Source organism: Pipistrellus hanaki (assembly GCF_964339955.1).
Source record: "Pipistrellus hanaki genome assembly, chromosome: 2".
Lineage (NCBI taxonomy): Eukaryota > Metazoa > Chordata > Mammalia > Chiroptera > Vespertilionidae > Pipistrellus > Pipistrellus hanaki.
In genome coordinates, this window is record NC_140504.1 from 55,444,596 (window position 1) to 55,465,815 (window position 21,220).

At 41.1% G+C, this 21,220-nt stretch overlaps 1 protein-coding gene across 5 annotated transcripts in view; it reads right to left on the reverse strand.

Moving 5' to 3' along the window:
* CFAP91 (cilia and flagella associated protein 91) overlaps window positions 1-21,220 on the reverse strand; it is a 61,411-nt gene that overhangs the window by 11,743 nt on the left and 28,448 nt on the right. For all 5 annotated transcript variants that reach the window (XM_084871612.1, XM_084871614.1, XM_084871613.1 and 2 more), the window contains 10 exons: window positions 20,476-20,653; window positions 18,336-18,493; window positions 16,551-16,730; window positions 15,340-15,482; window positions 13,321-13,437; window positions 11,588-11,659; window positions 10,070-10,216; window positions 4,333-4,554; window positions 2,181-2,329; window positions 1,553-1,644 (listed from right to left, as the gene is read on the reverse strand). In XM_084871612.1, coding sequence (XP_084727738.1) covers window positions 1,553-1,644; window positions 2,181-2,329; window positions 4,333-4,554; window positions 10,070-10,216; window positions 11,588-11,659; window positions 13,321-13,437; window positions 15,340-15,482; window positions 16,551-16,730; window positions 18,336-18,493; window positions 20,476-20,653 — 1,458 coding nt within the window. The remainder of the gene's footprint in view (window positions 1-1,552; window positions 1,645-2,180; window positions 2,330-4,332; window positions 4,555-10,069; window positions 10,217-11,587; window positions 11,660-13,320; window positions 13,438-15,339; window positions 15,483-16,550; window positions 16,731-18,335; window positions 18,494-20,475; window positions 20,654-21,220) is intronic.

Below are 21,220 nucleotides of genomic sequence, written 5' to 3' on the forward strand. Positions count from 1 at the left end.
GTCTCTTCAGGTATTTCCCATCCCTCAACTAAAAAAAAAAAAAAAAAAAAAAAAAACTGGAGGAGGGGGTCACAAAGGAGTAACTGTTAAATATAGTTTTCCCCTCTCTTTGGGTTCCCTGGGGTAAGATTTATCTGACACAGGCTGACCTCACTTGGGAACTCAGAGAAGTATAAAGGAGTTGCATATTTTCTTAAGGATCTAGATAACACAACATCCCTTTTATAAAGTAAGGTAACACAGAATTATTTATTACCTGGAAATTAAATGTTGCTCGTATGGGCGCTACTGTATGCTGCTGGTGGGAGTATGAGTTAGAGCACATATGTCAAACACAAGGCCCGCGGGCCAAATCCAGCCTGCCAGGCCTTGCAATGTGGCCCGCACCGCGCTGTCATCACTGCACTCCGCTGTCAGTTTATGACATTGTCAGTTTATGACTGTTCAGTAAACCATTCGGCAAGCGATTTAGGCTGGATTTTAGATTTTGGCCCTTTCTCTGATTGAGTTCGACACCCCTAAGTTAGAGCAATCTTTCTGGGGGGCAATTCGGTAGTACCTATCGAAATGTAAAACTCACGTTCCTTATTCACTGCTAGGAATTTACTCTCAGCAGCACAACCAGGACATGTGTAAAATACACTGACTGCAGCACTGCTACTTATAGAAAAACACACTGGAAAGGAGCTAAATGCTTATCTAAGAGAGTACTGGTTTAAGAAATTATACTGCAATCATATAATGGGCAAATAAGGTATTTTTTGGTTCTCTTCAAATTCATGAGACCCCCCATCATTCCTTTATCCTGGTTAAATGACCTAAAATACTACACTTCTCTTAAACTTGTCCAGAATCCCCCTTAATAACTCTGACACCTACTCAGATGTTATTTCACTTTAAGTATTGACCTCTGGCTGCACCCCTCCCTCTGGGATCGGGTCTGTCACCAATAGTCTGAAAGCTCCAAAAGAATATTCTTTTTTTGAACACACTTTTTTTCTCCTTATCTGTTTACTAAAGGCATCCATCTTCCAAAACACCCGCTGTTGTCACGTGACAGCTGAGGGTATTTATTCTGCCATACGGACCTGCAGCCACAGGAGACATCCGTGACACAGGGGAGCAGCAGAGCAGTGTCAGACCCTTCAGGCCCCCCCTAGGGGACGGGGGGGCCTGCATTCAACAGCCACCTTGCACGTGCCCTGCCTCCACAGGCTGCTTCATTTAGAAAATCCCACATATTTGCAACATTTACTTTATGTTTTTAAAAAATCAAATCACAAAATATACTTCTTCTGGAACTTGGGAACTCCCTCTCAAAGGAGGGTTGGATCTGGATGCTTGGCCACGCTTATAAGAACGCTGCCCATCTAACTAGAGGTGTGTATATCTGGAATCAGCAGGAAGAGAGCTGGGCAAGCTCTGAAATAAGAAAGCCCAGTGATTCTCCTTCAGAAATTTCCCCATACCGCTGCTCAGTGTTAAATCTTTAGGATACTGAAAGAGTTTATCCTTTTAAAAAGTCACAAAGGCAGGCATTTGCACGGCTTACCTTTTTCTTTGACGAAGTCCTTTTGCACCTCTGGGATCAGAAAACTATAAACCAACTCGGCAACAATCTCCTCTGACTGAAGCTGAGTTCGGCTAAAAAATAAACAAATTAAACTTTCTTTGTGGCTGTCCTTGGGTCCTCCTGACTGGTGAAGGAACTCCACCATCGTCTCTCCTTTGGTTAAGTGATCTGAAATATCACATTCCTGCTGAGCTTGGTTAACCCCATTGAAAAGTCAGATTGGCCCCGCCCTTCATGTACCCTGCCAGCCAGGAAGGGAATGTTAGAAATACAGCTTATACCTGGGAGCCACACACCGCGGGGCGGAGTCCAAGTAGTGGTGCATGTACTTACTCACATGTCTTCCATGCTTTGAGGTATTCTAAAGCAAGTAATGTAAAAGGGAACCAGGCTGCTGAGACTTCCTTTCCCAGGGCTCCCACCATGCACAGCTTCTAAAGCATGTCAGCTTCTAAAGCATTATGCTAATAATAATAAAACAATGGGCACTGACGCATGAGCTATATACTTGTGTTTCCTTGGTGGTGAACTCTTAAGCTCCTGAAAAGTACATATAAGTACCAGCAAGTGGGCTCTCTATGCTGCCATCCTTTTTCTTGGCACATACCGGTTTTCCATTTCATAAGCAATGTCATTGATTTCCTGAGCCATCTTCTCGATTTCCGCCCTGGCTTGTTCTTCTGCAGTATTCGCTTCGGTGTTCAGAATTATGTCTTCCAGATATGAAGATATAGTACTCTGGTGAACTTTAACCACCTGGAAAAAAAACCAAATGCCCACAGTTACTGAGAACAGGAATACTAATGTAAACAAGACAAGAAAAATGAACATTGGTAACTTTTTTTTAGCTCATTTACTGAGGTTCGTTAAGTCCCTTCATTGATTGTTCCTTTTTTTCTACTTTTTTCTAGACTAGGGGTTTCGAACCCAATCAGAGAAGGGGCCAAAATCTAAAATCCAGCCTAAATCGTGGGCCGAATGGTTTACTGAACAGTCATAAACTGACAATGTCATAAACTGACAGCGGAGTGCAGTGATGACAGCGCGGTGCGGGCCACATTGCAAGGCCTGGCGGGCTGGATTTGGCCCGCGGGCCTTGTGTTTGACACATGTGTTCTAGACCGTCTGTTTCTAACCCACCTTTCTACCCTTTCTAACCCATTTTAGAATTGTGGGTTTTCCTCGGGGGTGGACACTACACATAGCAAGAAGATCCTGGATCCCGGCTATGTTCCTACATCCAGTATGTCTTCTCACACTACCTAACTGTGGCAGAGACTAAGGCATTTCCCAATGTCCTTCCTCTTCAATAATAGAACCTCTGGATCTTAGCTGAGTCAATAGGTTCCTAGAACAGACCGCACTTCCTAGCACCCATACTTCTAGCCAAGGGAAGTGATGCAGGCACTTTCCAGAATGGATTGTTAAAAGGAAAGACATAGCTTTATTTTCCCCCCTTTTTTCCTTCCTCATTTCATGGGGACATGATGTGGAGCACAAGAAGTCATCTTAAACCGCCATGAGGGCCAGGCCTTAGGGACAGAAAAGCAGAAAGCTAGAGGGATCCTGGATCTTTGATGAACTCTCTGAACCATCTTATCCATCTACATTGCTTCTTTCTAAAGCTTTCTTCAAACTGTGGAACAGAACACACATGCAGACAAGTGTGAATGAATGCACAGTGTAATGAATCAGAGGAAAGCCAGCACCCATCAGCCACTGCCAGTATCCCAGGAGACCGCCGAGGGTTCTTCCTGACCACAGTCCCCTTCCCCCTCACAATCTTACAGCAAACATTTTCCTTTTCTTACAGTTTTGCTCCCTACGTAGGAACCATAGTAATATTGTAGTTTGGTTTTGCCTGTTTCACGGGTAGATACACAAGAAGCACTACGTGCAGCATCCTTAGTTTTGTACACATTCTATCTCAACAGATTTTCAGCTTCTTTGGAGAAGGGTACTTTTTTTTTTTATTTCATGTCTGGATATTTCTGTGTGTCTTGGGACTCAGTAATAACTCAGCACCTGTTTCTTGACTGGCACTGTCACTACCGGTAAAACACCAAATCCATAACTGAATCCCTGTGTCTTCCCTGCGAGAGACCCCAAATGACCAGCTTAATTCAGTGTCAACCAAGCAACCACCAATAATAATAAAAGTGTAATATGCTAATTAGACCAGACATCCTTCCAGAGGACCTTCTGGATGAAGCCTGGCCTGCGAGGGAAGCCCGGGTCCCAGGTGCCAGAGGAAAGCTGGTGCCGGCAGCTGGGGGAGGAAGACCTACTCTTGCATGAATTTCGTGCATCGGGCCTCAAGTCAAAATAGATTTGCTCAATGTCTACTGTACAGAGTGATCTATGCTGGTGGGACGGGAGGCACCACGGGATGTACAGCATGCCTGTTCTAGGGACCCCAGATTCTTCCTGGGAATCAAGTTGGACCTATGGAACAATTAGCTGAGTCTTATGATAGTCCAGGGTTGGGAAGTTTACTGTGTTCCACCTGTAGTAATAAATATACTTGTGCGTTTCTGTATAACTTTATAAATGTGTAAGGTTCTGGACACACTGTGCTTGTATATGCGTGAGTTAATGAGGAAATGGGTGGCTAAATGTGTGTCTGTGCAGGACCTCAATATACACTTGCTGAATGCAATGAAAAATACAAAACAAAAGCCATTTCATTTCTTAAGTTTCCTTCGGTTTGACTCTGCTCCTTACAAACAGCTTCCAGATGTCCCGCTGCCCTCACTTGCCTCCTTAAATATCTCGTCCTCCTCCCGCAGGCGCCTCTGCTCCACCTGGCGCCGGCCACTCTCCTCGGCCTCCCGCATCCTCCGCTGCCGCTCGGCCAGCATGGCAAAGGCGTGGATCCTCCGCTCTTCCTGGAGTCTCACCAGCTCCTTGGACAGGAAGTCGAACATGTCTGCCAGCGCCCTTCCTTCCAGTCCGGCCAGATGGTTTTCAATTAGCGACACCTTAAAAATAATGTCATCTTAAGGATACAAATTCCACTGAAAATGGGGATTTAGGAGGAGGAACGCTGGGTTACCCAGAACTCTTGAGAGTATAATAATTTTATTTTCAGACTGCACTTGGTTTTGATTAGGAATATTCTCTCTAGGCTGGCCCCATTCTGAGGGTTCTGTCAACTAGGAAAACGTATGATACAATCTTAGACATAAGCAGATTGCTCTATCAGTCACTGTAGGCTTATAGTCCTCAAGTTATAAAGAGGATTTAGCAAAGAAATCTGCTGGTGTCTACACAGGATGCATTTTTAAAAAAAATTTCAAGTTTAGCCCTAGTCAGTTTGGCTCAGCGGATAGAACGTTGCCCCAGGGACTGAAGAATTGCAGGTTTGATTCCAGTCAAGGGCACATACCTGGGTTGCAGGGTCAAGCCCTGAACCTGGTCATGCCATGAGGAGGCAATTAATCGATGTGTCTCTCTCACTTCGATGTTTCTCTCTCTCTCTCTCCCTCTCTCTCTCTCTCTCTCTCCCTCTCTCTCTCCCTCTCCCTCTCCCTCTCCCTCTCCCTCTCCCTCTCTCCCTCTCTCTTTCACTCTCTCTAAAAATCAATGGAAATATATCCTTGGGTGAGGATTAACACTAACAAAAAAAAAGCTAAATTTCAATTAAAAATATATATTATTGATTTCAGAGAGGAAGGGAGAGGGAAAGAGAGACAAAAATATCAATGATGAGAGAGAATCATTGATCAGCTGCCTTTGGCACTCTACAAACTGGGGATCGAGCCTACGACCTGGGCATGTGCTCTGACTGAGAATCTGGGTTCATAAGTCAATGCTCAATCACTGAGCCATGCTAGTTGGGCTCAATTTTATCCAAATAAAGTGCTATGAATTCCAAGACAGCAAGAGAAATGTTAAGGGTTTTATTAAAGATAGTAATGGAGTTTAATAAAATAGAATCTCCTAAAAATTCACTTATAATACCTTTTTATTTTCTTAATGCCTCATCCTTTAACATAAGTTTGGGGAAATTTTAAGATCTTGAATAACATGAAAGTAGAAAATCATACTTCAAAGTCATTAACAACTATCTTTGAAATAGAGCAGGAAAAATACATGTCTATATGATTCTTAAGGTAAAATAAAGGCCTTGAGTTCTTGGCCAGGAATAAGCCACAGTGTCTATCTGTTCTGGCCTTGACACATCCTATATAATAAAAGCGAAATATGCTAAAGTGTCTGGTCGATCTGCCAGCTGTTCAACCAATCAAAATGTAATATGGTAATGATATGCTAAGGCCACTCAAACACTCACTATGACATGCACTCACATGGAGGGTAGGGGGGGCAGACGCTCCACCCTAGCTTGCTGCTGAGGTTTGGCCAATCAGGACTGAGCAAGACAGGCCAGACATACCCCGGAACCCTCCCACAATCCTTCCTTAGCCCTGATAGCACATCTGTGGGGTCCCTTGGCCTGCCTTGCGCCCTTTCGCAATCCAGGATCCCTTGGAAGATGTCAGAGAGCTGGTTTTGGCCCTAACCCGCAGGCCAGGTGGAGGGACCCACTGGTGCAAGAATTCGTGCACTGGGCCTCTGGAGGAGAATAAAGGACTGTATCCTTTGCCACTCCCACCTGTTCCCTCTCCCATTCTCAAGTATAAAGGAAGAGCTCTCCTCCCAGGCACATGTTACTTTAATACTGACAGTTGGCCTCTGTGCTTAGTTCCCCGCTGGTTCATTTTTGAAGGGAGGAAATCCACACAGGTCTCCAAGGTGATATGGCTACTGGGTGAGACTGTCAATCAAGTGTAGTTGTTAGTCCAACACACTGATCCTCATCCTTACCCACTGCACAGCCCATACCTTTACTTACACAGTAAGAGAGGTGGAAAGAATGGGCAAGAGTCTCACTACTCCTAACATTTGGAAGAGGCGATCATTCAGCCCAGAGATCACAAACAGATTTCTTCCTCATCTCCAGGGATCACAGCTCTTTTACTTCTGTGTGTGTGTGTGTGTGTGTGTGTGTGTGTGTTTATGTTAGAAGGGTGTGGGTTGTGGGGAGAGTAAGGCAACCTTTAAAATCCTGAGATTTTAAATCCTGTTCATGTCTAATCTCCCTCAACAAGAAAGGTATGCTCTGGTAGTAAATTTTAATTTGAAGATTAAATAAAAAATATATTTAGCAAGGTGATTCCATTGCAGTCACATCACGTAATACACTACATAATTGGGAGTTGTGCATTTTCTGGATTGTTTTCCACAGAAAATGTGAGAGGAGAAAAGGAGAGGGTCAGCACTGCTGCAGGTATCCATGAGGTGCCCGCTCCATCTGACACCTGCATATCACCAGTGTGTTTAGTATGGTCGAAGGTAAGCAGGGTGAGTCTTTGGCTGCATGACAGCTCTTCCCACTACCTCCTCTCTTAGCTCTTAGCTGACATGATATCAGTCAGGTACACTGCATGGCCAGATTGTTATGGTCTCTGAACACATAATAATCTGGCCACTCAGTGTATATCCTATATAATAAAAACCTAACATGCAAATTGTCCCCTCCACCAGGAGTTCAACCAGCAGGCAGGCCGGCCAACCACCCATGTGTGTGTGTATATGTATACATATATATAGTATATATATATATAGTGTGTATGTATGTATATATAGGGTCGGCAACTAAGTAATTGCGGATTTTTTAAAGAAAATCAAAGACAATTTTTTCATGGAACTAAATAACTTTATTCTGTAATGTATTGCCCATTTTTATCAATGACCTTTTGCCATCTTTCAGGCAGCATCATAATCTCACGTTCAAAAAACTTCTGGTTTTTATTAGCAAAAAACTGAATCAGGTACGATTTGACATCATCATCATTATTGAAATTTTTACCATTCAAGGAGTTTTGTAAAGATCAAAACAAAAAGTAATCAGATGGTGCAAGGTCAGGACTATATGGTGGATGTGGCAAAACATCCCAACCAAGCTCCATTAATTTTTGCCGAGTGACCAAAGATGTGTGTGGCCTTGCATTGTCATGATGGAATACAACACCTTTTTGATTTGTCAATTCGGGCCGCTTTTCTTCAACTGCATTATTTAATTTCATTAGTTGTTCAATGTAGACATCAGAATTGATCGTTCGGTTGGGTGGTAAGAGTTCAAAGTAGACAATTCCTTTGTAATCCCACCAAACTGATAACAAAACCTTCTTTTGATGAATATCAGCTTTTGATGTTGTTTGAGTTGGTTCACCTGGCCTGCTCCATGATCTTTTCCGCTTGATATTGTTGTAAACAACCCATTTTTCATCGCCAGTTATCAGTCATTTTAAAAATGGATCATTTTCATTACGTTTCTTTAGCAAATTGCAGCTGCTAATGCGTTGCGTTAACTGTGATTCTTTCAGTTCGTGAGGAACCCATGTATCGAGTTTTTGAACATAGCCAAGTTGTTTTAAGTGATTTTCAATGCATGTATGTGATACATGAAGCTTCTTTGCAATCTCACGTGTTGTACTGTGACAGTCCGAATTGATTATTGCTTTGATTAGGGCATCATCAACTTCAACTGGACGACCAGAGCGTTTTTCATCTTTGAGTGAAAAATCACCAGAACAAAATTTGGCAAACCAATTTTGACACTGCCGTTCTTTTAAGGCTTCGTCACCATAAATAGCACATAACTTTTTATGAGCTTGCGATGCGTTTTTCCCTTTGAGGAAATAAAAAAGCAAAATATGACAAAAATGTTCCTTTTGATTTTCCATTTTTCAACGAACGCCAAACGAAAACTACAAAACAGATCAAAAAACTTTTTTTACTGATTAACAGCTGAATAGCCAACTATCAAATAACAAAATGTGTTTTACATTTGTACTACGTCTGCAAACCTAAAATTCAACTGAAGCCATATATGTGTGAAACCCGTAATTACTTAGCTGCCGACCCAATATATATATATATATATATATATATATATATATATATATATATATATATATATATCACACACACACATACACACACAATGAATGGCCAGATTATTATGTGTTCAGAAATCATAATAATCTGGCCACTCAGTGTATATGTCCACTAAATGGAATAGAGTTGAAAAGCCTGGATTGGCTTAGGTCTATCTGCCAAAGTCTACAATCAGCAACCTCCAAGGGCCAAAGAGGGCATTTTCCCACCCAGATCCTGGGACTTGGCACTTCCAGGGCATTTGCTCTCTCTCTGAACAGAAAAGTGCAGCCCTGTCTCCATCATTCCCAGGCTTCTCAGACTCAGAGACTCCTGTATCCACATTCTCTTCTTCCTCTGGTCCTTCTGTTGGGTCTCCCAGCCCGTGGATTTATTCCCCTCTCCCCTACCCAAGCTCCCCCAAACTCAAGGGCCATCCAGTCCTGCAGTCACGTAAAAGAAGTAAAGTTGTGCCGAAACTGGTTTGGCTCAGTGGATAGAGCATCGGCCTGTGGAGTGAGGGGTTCCAGGCTCGATACCAGTCAAGGGCATGTGCCTTGGTTGCAGGTGCATCCCCAGTGGTGGTGGTGGGGGGATGCAGGAGGCAGCTGATCAATGATTCTCTCTCATCGGTGTTTCTAGCTCTCTATCCCTCTCTCTTCCTCTCTGTAAAAAAATCAATTATATATATATATATATATATATATATATATATATATATATATATATATATATTTTTTTTTTAAAGAAGTAAAGTTGTGCACATTTCCAAGCCTCTTAACATTTGAGCCCAAGTCCATACAGCATGAGAGTTATGTGTATAGTTAAAGGTGGGTCATAGTAGCTTTGCTGTAAATTCACTTTCTTACAGCACCAAACACTGTGCAAACAGATGGTTTTCCACACGGATTAACAGGCTAGCAGGAGAGGTAGAAAAGTGCATCTACACTGTAGTCAGCAGCATTAAAAACGGTGCTTACGGAGATGAGCACAGAAGAGAACAGGGAGACATTTATGCTTGTTGGGTGAGAGCTGCTATTACCAGCTGCTATTAGGTCAGCAGAAGGCAGAGGTCATGATGAAAGTCACAGGATACTATGAGCTATTAACATATTTAATATGCGTTTTAACCAGCATGACTTATCCCCAAAGCTCAATAAGTGCTGATATTTAAATCTCATTTCTCTCTTTTTTTTTCTTTTTGCCTTTATTACTAGTCATTCTGCTAAGCTCCCACTAACTGAAATATAGTACAGTCATCAAATGTTTAAGAAAAATTGAAAAGGAAAACCTTTTAAAATGTAGGTTTCTTTTTTCTTCTTTTTGCAAATAAGGAACATAAGACCATATTCAATGCAGTGAGAGCACATCCCATTCTAATTATAGACCTCAGCAGCGTTGTTTAAAAATGCTGACTGTGCTAGAGGGACGGCATTGTGGGGGGTGCTTCTTTTTCATCAGTTCCCTTATTGTTATTATAATGTTGCTCACACAATAGTAGAAATCAAGGGAGAAAACGTGACAAGAATGGAACAAGAAGGAAAGGGAGAGAACCTTGTGCTCGTGCAGGTTCCTCTGCCGCTGCAGGGCCAGCGTCACTTGCTTCTCCATTTTCCTCACCAGCCGGTCGTCCTCCTGCAGCGCGTGGGTGGTGCGCAGCTCCTGGATCAGCTCCAGCCGCTTTTCTTTCCCTTCAAACATCTGGATCAAACCAGATCACAGAGAGACCTGCAAATTAGCATCCCTTGTGTCGGGCACGAGGGCTCCCCAAGCAGTGACCTAGGAAGAGGGGGTTCCGCTCCGCCTTTTGGGACTACAGAGCCTGTGTGTTCCTCAGAGCGAGGCCAGCCCTCTCACTGCACCTGCGGCTGCTCGGGCCGAGGAGGGAGCTTAGCTAGCAGTTAGCTGTTGACCCGGTTTCTTAAAATGCCTTTCAAAGGCAAGGGGACCTCTACAGGGTCATGTTAAGAAACTTGAACTTGCCCTCATTTCCTGTGCTCCTTCTTCCCTAAGAAAGCTGGGGGTGGTATATTTCATAGCTGTATTTTCTTTTCCTATAGGTCTGCCCCTGGTTTGTAATACACAATGTGCTGTCTGAACTGAGGCAACTCTCCTGGGAAATCCCAAAGGGAGAGTAAAGAATAATGCTGAAGGAAAAATGCTCACCCGGCTTCCCTGGCCTTGCTCTTCATAATAGAGTCTTTTAAGAGTTATAACTGTCTGGGGAGAAATAACTCTTTTTAGCTGGGACTTCATATCAGTCCACTTTTCAAACCGAGTGTTTGCTCTGGCAGCATAAATAACGTAAGGCTTCCCGGTCAGCAAGACCAGAGTTGAATTTGCTGGTAATTAACATACTCTCTCTCAGACTTACATTACCTGCCTGTAATGTAGGGTAAGTTATAGGGGAAAAATGAGATGATATATGTAGAATAAAAAAAGGTATAATGTGGGCATTGAGGAGGGGTTCAAACTGTAGTTATTATTTAGTTATTTCATTTATTATTCAGGTATTGCCAGCTAAGTACGGCTCAAATAGTTGTGTTATGACTTTGTGGAAAATTAGGGAATCCACTTGGTCGGTGATATTTTAATGATCAAAAGTCAGGTAAGAAAATTGCCAGATTTAGCCATTCCAGGAGGACACCACTTTCACACTGTCTTGGCTACACCTGTAGCAAACAGCAGGCAGGCTACTCCTCTCCTTGATACTGTGTCACCCAACTGGACAGTCTATGGCAGTAGAAAGGAATACGTACGATAATTCAAGAGTATAGGTCCAAAGAACATATATGCATAACCCGCAGACACAGACAACGGTGTGGTGATGGCCAGAGGGAAGGTGGGGCAAGGGCTGGGTGGAGTGGGCAAAGGGGGAAGAGAATGAGGACATCTGTAATAGTGTGAGCAATAAGAATAAAGTTACACACACACACACACACGCACACACACACGAAAAAAAAGAGAGTGTAGTTCCATAAGGCAGTTCACCCCAAGGAACCGAGCACGTGCACATTCTGTGAATCTGTTTTCAGAGGAGAAGCACATGGCCAGTGGTCGGATCCTACACACCACGTTCTGAATGACTCTGCCCCGGAGTAACTTCTGAAGGAAGATAACAGCCTTTTCTATATCTTCTTCTTCCTAAAAGGACAAAGGGAGAACCAAGCAGCTTGAGAACAGCAGTCAGTATCAAATATTTTTTAAAGACTTTGATCAAATAAAAGAGACTGTGTTAGATGTCAGAAGGATTTACAGAGAAATTAACAATGGTCTCTACCTTCATTGAACATATAGTATTTTAAATGTTACTTACTTTATTATTAAACTTCATTATTATTTTTTCATCATAAATATCATTAGCAAATCATATAAAAAGTTTAAAAATTAACCCACTATCATACTATACCTATAACTTAAGCAATTTTCATTTCCCTAAACTTCTTTCCAGCAAAATCATTCTTGAAGCTGAAAGTATTATTTATAGCATCCCTTTGCAATAGTTTTTTCATGTGTGATCATGAATAGACAAAGGATACAGCTAATCTAGGTCAGAGTCTAGAGGGAGGCACTTCTCACAAAAATTTAACAAAACTGGTAAAATCAGAATATAATAGACAAGATTAGCCATTTATAAAAAATCACCTTTAATAACTATGTGTCAAAAGCAGAAAGAGCAGCCCGGCTGGTGTTGCTCCGTGGTTGGGCATCTACCCATCAACCAAGAAGTTCCTGGTTCAATTCCCAGTTAGGGCATTTGCCTGGGTTGCAGGCTTGATCCCGGATAGGACGTGTGCAGAAGGCAGCAGATGATGTCTCTCTTTTATCAATATTTCTATCTCTCTATCCCTCTCCCTTCCTTTCTCACTAAAATCAATAAATACATTTATAAAAAAAAAACAAACACAAACACCAACAGAAAGAGCTGAGTGGGAAAATCTAATTAAGGCATCTGAATGCAAAATAAAGCAGCAGTAAAATCAATGGCATTAACATGTGATAGACGATGTGTTAACCACCGGCAGTGGTGGCACAAGGTCTAAAACTGGAGTATTGTTCAGACCACATCCTAGCCAGGCAATGGGGCATTCCAGTCCCTCCTCAGGTGGCCCATCAGAGGTGATCTGTCCACTGTCCTCCCTCTGACAAAGCGTAACCTCCTGAACACAATCTGGCTTCTTGTGAGAATTGCCCTCTATGGGGAGATGATGGGCTGACCTACCAGTGAGGAGCATCCTGATCCACCAGGCAGTTTTATTTCTCCCCATTAAGTAATACATTTGCATTTTGGCATCTCTGGCAGTTTGTTGTGGGTTTGCTTAGTCTGGGTCAGTCTTAGCCAGCTCAGGCACCTGGCGCTCAGACTGAGTTTGGGATCCGTGAAGGTGAGGTATGGCCCGGGGAGCCAGTCCTACCTCAGAACTCAGCCTGTCCTCGCCACTTTCTAGCATTTCATTCTTCTCTGTCATCAGCCACCTCCCCATTGGGCAGATAATTATAGTAATTGATCATCATTCAACCCTTTTTTGTTTTATTTGACACACACAAGGATTACCTTCTGGTGCCTACTTTTTCTTGGGAAAACTTATTCTTTGTTTTTTATTTTTTCAAAGAATTAGGTTTAGATTTCATTTCATCTCATTTTACTTGTTTTTGTGATTGTGTGTTTGATGTTTGAAAAGAAGAATAAAGGCAACATAAATTAACACAGTTAAATTAGGTTTGTTTTTAACTCAAACTATCCTAAGAGCAAATGGACAGCAATGTTAAATTTTGCATTTTAAATAGAAAAGTTTCAAACTTACATTGGAAGTCATTTCCAAGGTTGGAGTTGGAAGCCGAGGTTGAGGTATTGGCTTTCTTTGAAGGAAGAGCAGAGGCTTCTTTGGTTCGGGAACTCTATTCCTCTTATCCAACAGGATCTGAAAAGCCCCAACTACTGTCATTTCTTACCTTCACATTCTCTCCCACTCCCACACCCAGGCCACAGATATGAAAATCAATCAGAAATAACCTTCTCTAGGCCTGTGCTAGGACAGTCTGAACAAGTCCAAGCCAAGGTGCTTGTATCTCCCAAGGGATGCTGTGATGTTCCCAAGGATAAGTTAGCGACTGAATAAACATAGCACATATTCTACGTATATCCATTTAAGTCAAATCCAACAATGTATTAAAAATAAAATAGTACACCTTGACCATGGTAGCTTTGTCCCAGATATGCAAGGATAAATTATTATTTGTAAAAACAAAGCTTAAAAGTAGCCCACCCAGCCTGGCTGGCATGGCTTAGTGGTTGAACTTTGACCTATGAACCAGGCAGTCATGATTCAATTCCCGGTCAGGGTACATGCCAGGGTTTCGGGCTTGATCTCCAATATGGGGCGTGCAGATGGCAGTCCATCAATGATTCTCTCTCATCACTGATATTTCTATCCCTCTCCCTTCCTCTCTGAAATAAATAAAAATGTATATTTTTTATTTAATTTTTTAAAAAAATATATATTTTATTGATTTTGTACAGAGAGGAAGGGAGAGAGATAGAGAGTTAGAAACATCGATGAGAGATAGACATCAATCAGCTGCCTCTTGCACACCCCCTACTGGGGATATGCCCGCAACCAAGGTACATGCCCTTGACCGGAATCGAACCCGGGACCTTTCAGTCCCCAAGCCGACGCTCTATCCATTGAGCCAAACCGATTTCAGCAAAAAATGTATATTTTTTAAAAAACCACCCAGAAACTATAACTCTTCCTAAATGCAAAAATAACTTTAAAAGGAAAAGATTTTTCATAGTTCAATAAGTGCAGACAAAACATTTGATAGAATTCAACACAAACACATGATTTAAAGTTTCAGTAAATTAAGAATGGAAGGGAACTTCCATACCCTGATAAGGAGTATTTAAAAAAATCTTACAAAAAGTGAGAGAATAATGAACAGAGTTCAGAATGGGTAAATGGAAGATGAGATAGAAAGAAGCACATGGATATAGGTAAGTGATGGTTAAGGTCCTAATTTTTATCTGGTTCTATTACCAAGACCAACTGAACAAACAAGCATGGGCCAGTGATTAGACTATCATAAACCAGGGGGCCTCAACGTGTGGTTCCTGCAGCAGCAGCGTCTCCTGAACCCTGTAAACACCAACCCTCTAGCCTCACCGCTGACCCACTGAGTCAGCACTTTTGCGGGTGGCACCCAGCAACGTGTTTTAATAAGTTCTCCAGGTGGTCCCGGTGCATGGGAAAGGTTGAGCACCACTATCATATACCACAAATTCTAACCCAAGTCTGTACACCTATCATCCAATAACAAAATAGAAAGCTCTGCTGATGGATGCTGAGTAGTTGATTGATGGGGATGACCATCAGACTTTCTCATTCAGTTACGTTTTAAACTAGATGAGAGAGGAGTTGAACATGACTCCCTTTCTTCATGATCCCCTGGTAACAAATCTTAAAGGGAGAAGATGAGGCCTATTATCCTATTAAAACCATAGTTCTTCACACTAGACCTTAATGTAGTATCAACTTTATGTAACTTCAAAGTCAGAACCACTTTTAGACGGTAAGTTGGCTTCTGTAAATGGAAAGAACAACCTCCAAGAGGTTTTCCTACAAGTAATTTAAAATGAGGGGGAAGACACACAGCACAACACAGACAACCTCCAGAGAGAGAAGTCTAGAGACGGGGAGGAAGGAAGGGCGGTGTGTTGAGAACTACTGGACTTTGCAGCCCAAGACAAAGTGTGATGTTTGCAGTGTAGCATCTTCTGCAATAGTCACCCTAGAAGCGCCTTGTTTTCCGGACGAGGTTTATACCTTGTGAACCTCTGCCAACTCGTTCTCCAGCTTTGCCGCCCTCTTCAGAAAGCCAGCTTTGGTGGTTGTGGCTTTAGGTTTTGGAGCTTTGATTCGGGGCTGAGTCACAAAATCTGGGAGACAGGACTCAAGTTCCACTAATCCTATGGGAAGGAAGCACATCTTTTTAGTGTCTGTGCTTAAATTCAGCATTTTTGAAAGCATACTGTTAATTTTATCAGTTGCTTGCCAAGTGGCCTCATTTAGAATCATTGATAACGTGAATCTCATATAACTGAATCACCCCCAAAGTATAGAGCAAATTTCTGTATAAATTCATGTTCTCAGTGACTTATACTAAAAAATGAGAAATGCATTCTAAAGCGAAAACATTGCCCTGAAAAAATAAACTCCACAATAATAATCAATAGAAAAATTGATGATCATATGGTACATGTCATCATTCTAAAGTGGGTGTATACCAATTTATCATATTCTGCTCTGGAGATGATCAGCCAGAGCTACACATCCAATATTATGACCATCAACTCATGATCTTGGCCACATGATGCTTCAACTTGTCAACTGAAATTTAAGTAATTTAAATAAAGGTTTCTCTTGAATGGGATAGCAGAAATAATCCTATTAATGAATTTATCCCCTGCCTACTCATTTTCTGGCATTTCTTTTTAAAAGACTGATTTCATTATATATTTCTTTGCTTGATAAACTTGATATAAAACCTTTTTCTATTTCTTTTTGCACAACTTTGATGGTTAGTAACATTCAATGTGTTTTAATGTTTAGTAGTTAATTGACTTTACCCCTTGATGAACAGTTGTATACGGTAGTGTATCTGTTTATTTATGTGAATCTTAGTAGTTTTTATTAGTTTGTATCAACTCATATTATTAATAATATTTAATATATTAATTACTTTTTCTTGCAAGTATTTTTATTTGTTGTTTAGCTTTTAATCTAAGTTATGTCTTATATATTTAATTTATATTTCTTTCCCTCCCACCACTATTGAATTATGCAATCTTATATTTGTTTAGCTAATCTGATAGTGGTGTATTTTGCTGCCAACTGAGAATTGCAATAGATAATCCTAATCACTAGCATAAAAGTTTTAAAGTTCTGCTCATATCAAGGCATAGGAAGACTCTCCTCCTCAGGAGGTATATATATATATAATTTATACTGAACTTATAATTATGTAAATTGTTTACCTTCATAGGTGTCGAGAAAGTGATTTTTTACTACAAAGTCCTCATCATTGTCTGGAAAACGACCAAGGCGAGACAGAGGTCCATAGACCTGTGATGCATAATCAGAATAGTCCTTGATGATATTTCTTCTCTGGAACTTCTCTTCTACATTCTCTCTTTTTCCCATAAGTTTTCTGATTGCTAAAATAAAACATACCTTCATGACTATCTCCAAAATATTGTTCTGAATGATCCAAATGCAGAATAGTAAGCCAGTTCTAGTTTTATTCTCGGGGAAGCTACTGAACTGAATGAATTTCATGATGGCCACTCACTGCAGTGAGAAAGTCACACTAAAAACAGAAGTCTGTCATCTGTGGCCCAGGCAGAAGTAATAGAGCTGAATCTGTTAGTGCCCAAATTAGAACTCATCAAAAAAATCTCTCTGTTTGTTTGTTTGTTTGTTTGTTAATCCTCAAACAAGGATATTTTTTCCATTGATTTTTAGAGAAAGTGGAAGGGGGGGAGAGGGAGAGGGAGAGGGAGAGGGAGAGTGAGATGGAGAGGGAGAGGGAGAGGGAGAGGAAGAGGGGGAGAGGGAGAGGGAGAAGGAGAGGGAGAGAAACACTGATGTGAGACAGACACTTTGTTTGGTTGGCTCCTGCAACTGGGGCTGGGGATGGGGGCTGAGGATAGAATCTGCAACACAGGTACGTGCCCTTGACCGGGAATCAAACCTGAGGCTCCAACCACTGGGAAACACCAGCCAGGGCTCTTTTATAAAAGCATTCCAACCTCTGAGCCAAGAAGAGATATTCAATAAACATTTGTTAAATAAATGAAAGAAATTCAAAGTAACTGAAAAAGAGATGTTTAATGGAGACTAAGGTAATTAATTATTCTGTCCTAGGAAAATAATTAAAAGGGAGAGAAGACTATAGATTTTTCAATAATCTCTGTCCATCTTGGTTAACCCCAGAATAAATTAGAATATGTCAAATTCTGAAAAAAAAAAAAAAGTACGTTGACAATATCTAAATGCAGCTAAGTTAAGTTAAAAGCTATTTTCTCACATCAAGAAAAAGTTAAAAGTTAAACTCACTAAAAATAATTTTAAAGAATTAATTTTTGTAATTGCTTTACTTTTGCTAGAAAATGACAATTTTGAATGATTTTTTAAAATGTGATTATATTGCTATTATGTATAGAAATTCCTAATTGGGATATGTAATTGATAATTACAGTTTTTATAAGTAAATCAATTACTTGATATAGCTTACTTAATATAGTTATAAAGTTAAGTACCATGGTAATTAATTTAAAGTTTTCTTTAAAATTTTTATTTAGTCATTCTCAATCTTCCACTGACTCCTCTTTTTATGTATAAAGTACAGGTATACTCGTGGTACATAAACAGATATACAGTATACCTGCTTATTAAAACTTCATGAGAAGGGGCGAATAAGAAAAAAGATGTCTGAATGTCTGTTTTAGGAAATGATGATGAATAAAAGATTGAGAAACAGGACTCTGTCCAGGAAACACCTACGCACATACATACATGCACACACACACACACACACACAAAATAGCTTAACTACCTGTCAGAACATCATTACTTGATATTCTTAGTAAGGAATTTTCCTCCACTCATCTACTTTTGAGAAATAACTCATCTCCCATCCGTTACTTATTTAATAACACTCGGACAAACCAGAATTGTGTCATAGTTAAATCAGGTTTGGTCAGAGATCCAAAGCAAAGCCAGCATTTCCATTCTCTTCACTGTTCAGACTACACCATCACCTGATACATGTGCACGACGAATTTTTGCCAGTTTTGCCTCCTTTGCCTCCAGCAGGTTAGACCATTGGGTATTCAGGTGCTTCATAGCCGTTTCATTGTTTTTCTTGAGACGTTTCCTCAGCAGCTCTTTTAGAACTTCCATGCGAATCTCCTGCAGTCTTCAAGCACATGACAAAACAAAGACGTTTATGCAAACAGGTGTTCTACTAGAAAGGGAGCACCTGATAATCGACAGGGGCTCCTCTTTAGACTGGTATCATATCACACGTTTAAAAAAAACCAAAAAAAAAACCCACCTTAGCAAAAGTGTGACAAATGGTGGTCTGGGGATAACAGCTCACAGCACAGAGCCTGGCGCATAGGAGGGGTACAAAACATGTTTATTAAAATTATCCTCCGTTTAACAAAAGTACTCTCTTTCTTAGGTGATGGCTTTATTCTAGCCAGATATATTTTTAATATTTTTAATGTCCTTCTGACAAGAATATAGCTCTCTAGCCTGGCCAGTGTGGCACAATGGTTGAGCATCAAACTATGGACCAAAAGATCATGATTCAATTCACAGTAAGGGCACATGTCCATGTAGGGGGCATACAGGAAGCAGCCAATCAATGATTCTCTCTCATCATTGTGTTTCTATCTTTCTTTCCTTCTCCCTTCCTGTCTTAAATCAATCAAAATACATTTTTTTAAAAAAGAATATAGCTCTCCAAATTGCAGCAATAAATTTACATTTCTGCATACAGAATTGGGTACCTATTTTGCTTCAAATAATATTTTCTATTCAAGTGCAAGTTTTTAAAAAATATATTTTTTATTGATTTTTTTACAGAAAGGAAGAGAGAGGATAAAGAGCTAGAAACAGATGAGAGAGAAACATCGACCAGCTGCCTCCTGCACACCCCCAACCTGAGATGTGCCCGCAACCAATGTACATGCCTTTGACCGGAATTGAACCTGGAACCTTTCAGTCTGAAGACCGACGCTCTATCCACTGAGCCAAACCAGTTTTGGCTAAAGTGCAAGTTTTTAACAAAACATCACATTGTCCTGCTTCAGGGTGAATCAGAAGGTGCAAAAAGATAAACATATTTTGAATTCAGAGCCACACTGAGTTTCAGAGTCTCTTGGTCCCTAACTCTCTTATATGTGAGCATGCTGTCAGGGGCTTGGTAACATTGCTACAAGTGATAAAGTACCTCATTACAGCCTGAAAAAAGAACAATCTTGGTGTAGGTTCCCTTTTTTCCTTTCTTACTAAGGAGTTACATATTTCTACACATTCTAGGGACAACCTCATTACTGAAAATACATCAGTTAAAATGATTGAAAACTTAACCATATCAACTCAGCATATTTTCACTTATGTGCTGTGAGCTCATCTCTTAATTGAAGATTTGGCTTTTACATAGAAAATGCCCCAGTAGCTCTCACTGGAACCCGTGGAGTTCTGACTGGGAATCCGGCACTGGGGGGATAAGAAACGGGATCCCTAGGAGGCTGATTGATGGATATGAGGAGGGCCAAGACCCAGAGGGGTGGCCTGGGAATGAGCTGAAAGGGACAGTTTGAAAGACATTATGCAGCCGAAACCGGTTTGGCTCAGTGGATAGAGCGTCGGCCTGCGGACTGAAAGGTCCCGGGTTCGATTCCGGTCTAGGCCATGTACCTTGGTTGCGGGCACATCCCCAATAGGGGGTGTGCAGGAGGCAGCTGGTCGATGTTTCTCTCTCATTGATGTTTCTAACTCTCTATCCCTCTCTCTTCCTCTCTGTAAAAAATCAATAAAATATATTAAAAAAAAAAAAGACATTATGCAAAAATCAGTGGGGTTGTCTGACAGTCCAGATAAGAGACTGAAGAGAAAGGGGAAGAGGAGGAGCAGAGGTGCCTTGAGGAACTGCTCCGAGCTGGCTCCATGCTGCGTTGCACACACAGGGGACACTGTACGTTTTTATATCAACGGAGAGAAAACTGTAGAGCTATTGTTCCTGGAAGAACCAGAAACCCAGTTTCCTGTCTATATAGGTTGAGGATTACTTTTAAACCGGATACATTTGGGGAAATGCTTTATAAGTAAAAAGTATTAACATTACTCCCATCAGCACAAGAGCTGCCATCTGGGGGACCAAGAACCTACTTCTCAATCTCCTGCTCTCGGAAGGCCCACTCCTTCCTCTCCATCGCATTCATCATCCTCCTCCTCTTCTCAAACTGGGCGGTGTCAGTCAGAGACGGCAGTGTGGCTTCCCAGGCGCGCTTCTCCCGGGCTCGTTCTATCATCTCCACCTCGGCCTGACCTGCCGGGAGACCGCGACCTGGGGATGGAGCAACGACACTTTAGAAACACATGGACAAGCTCACGTACCTACCAGTATTTAATTTACTCCTGTTCAGCTCCTTTCCTCTCTACATTTAAGGTTATGTTGGGATGTAATATTTGGAACACCTTCTAGATGTACCTCCCAGCTGTGCCCTGCACTGCTTCTTGTTAGTGATTCAGCCAGAAGAAATTTTAGGTGCATATAAGATGCCGGAAAATATTTGAAAAATATTATGTGGCTGCTAAACAATCACATCTTGATAGCCCTGTATTAGACAAATCCAATTTTTTTGAAATACTAAGAAATATCAAAGTAATGTACAGAAAGCCACAATTTATATTTTTCTCCATAAATGCTTCGTACCTGTTTTTGTTTTTATTTTTTTTAAGTATTTGTATTTTTTAAAAATAAAATTTCATTGATTTCAGGGAGGAAGGAAAAGAGAGAGAGAGAGAGAGAGAGAGAGAGAGAGAGAGAGAGAGAGAGAAACTTCAATGGCGAGAATTATTAATTGGCTGCCTCCTGCACGCCCCCTACTGGAGATCGAGCTTGCAACCTGGA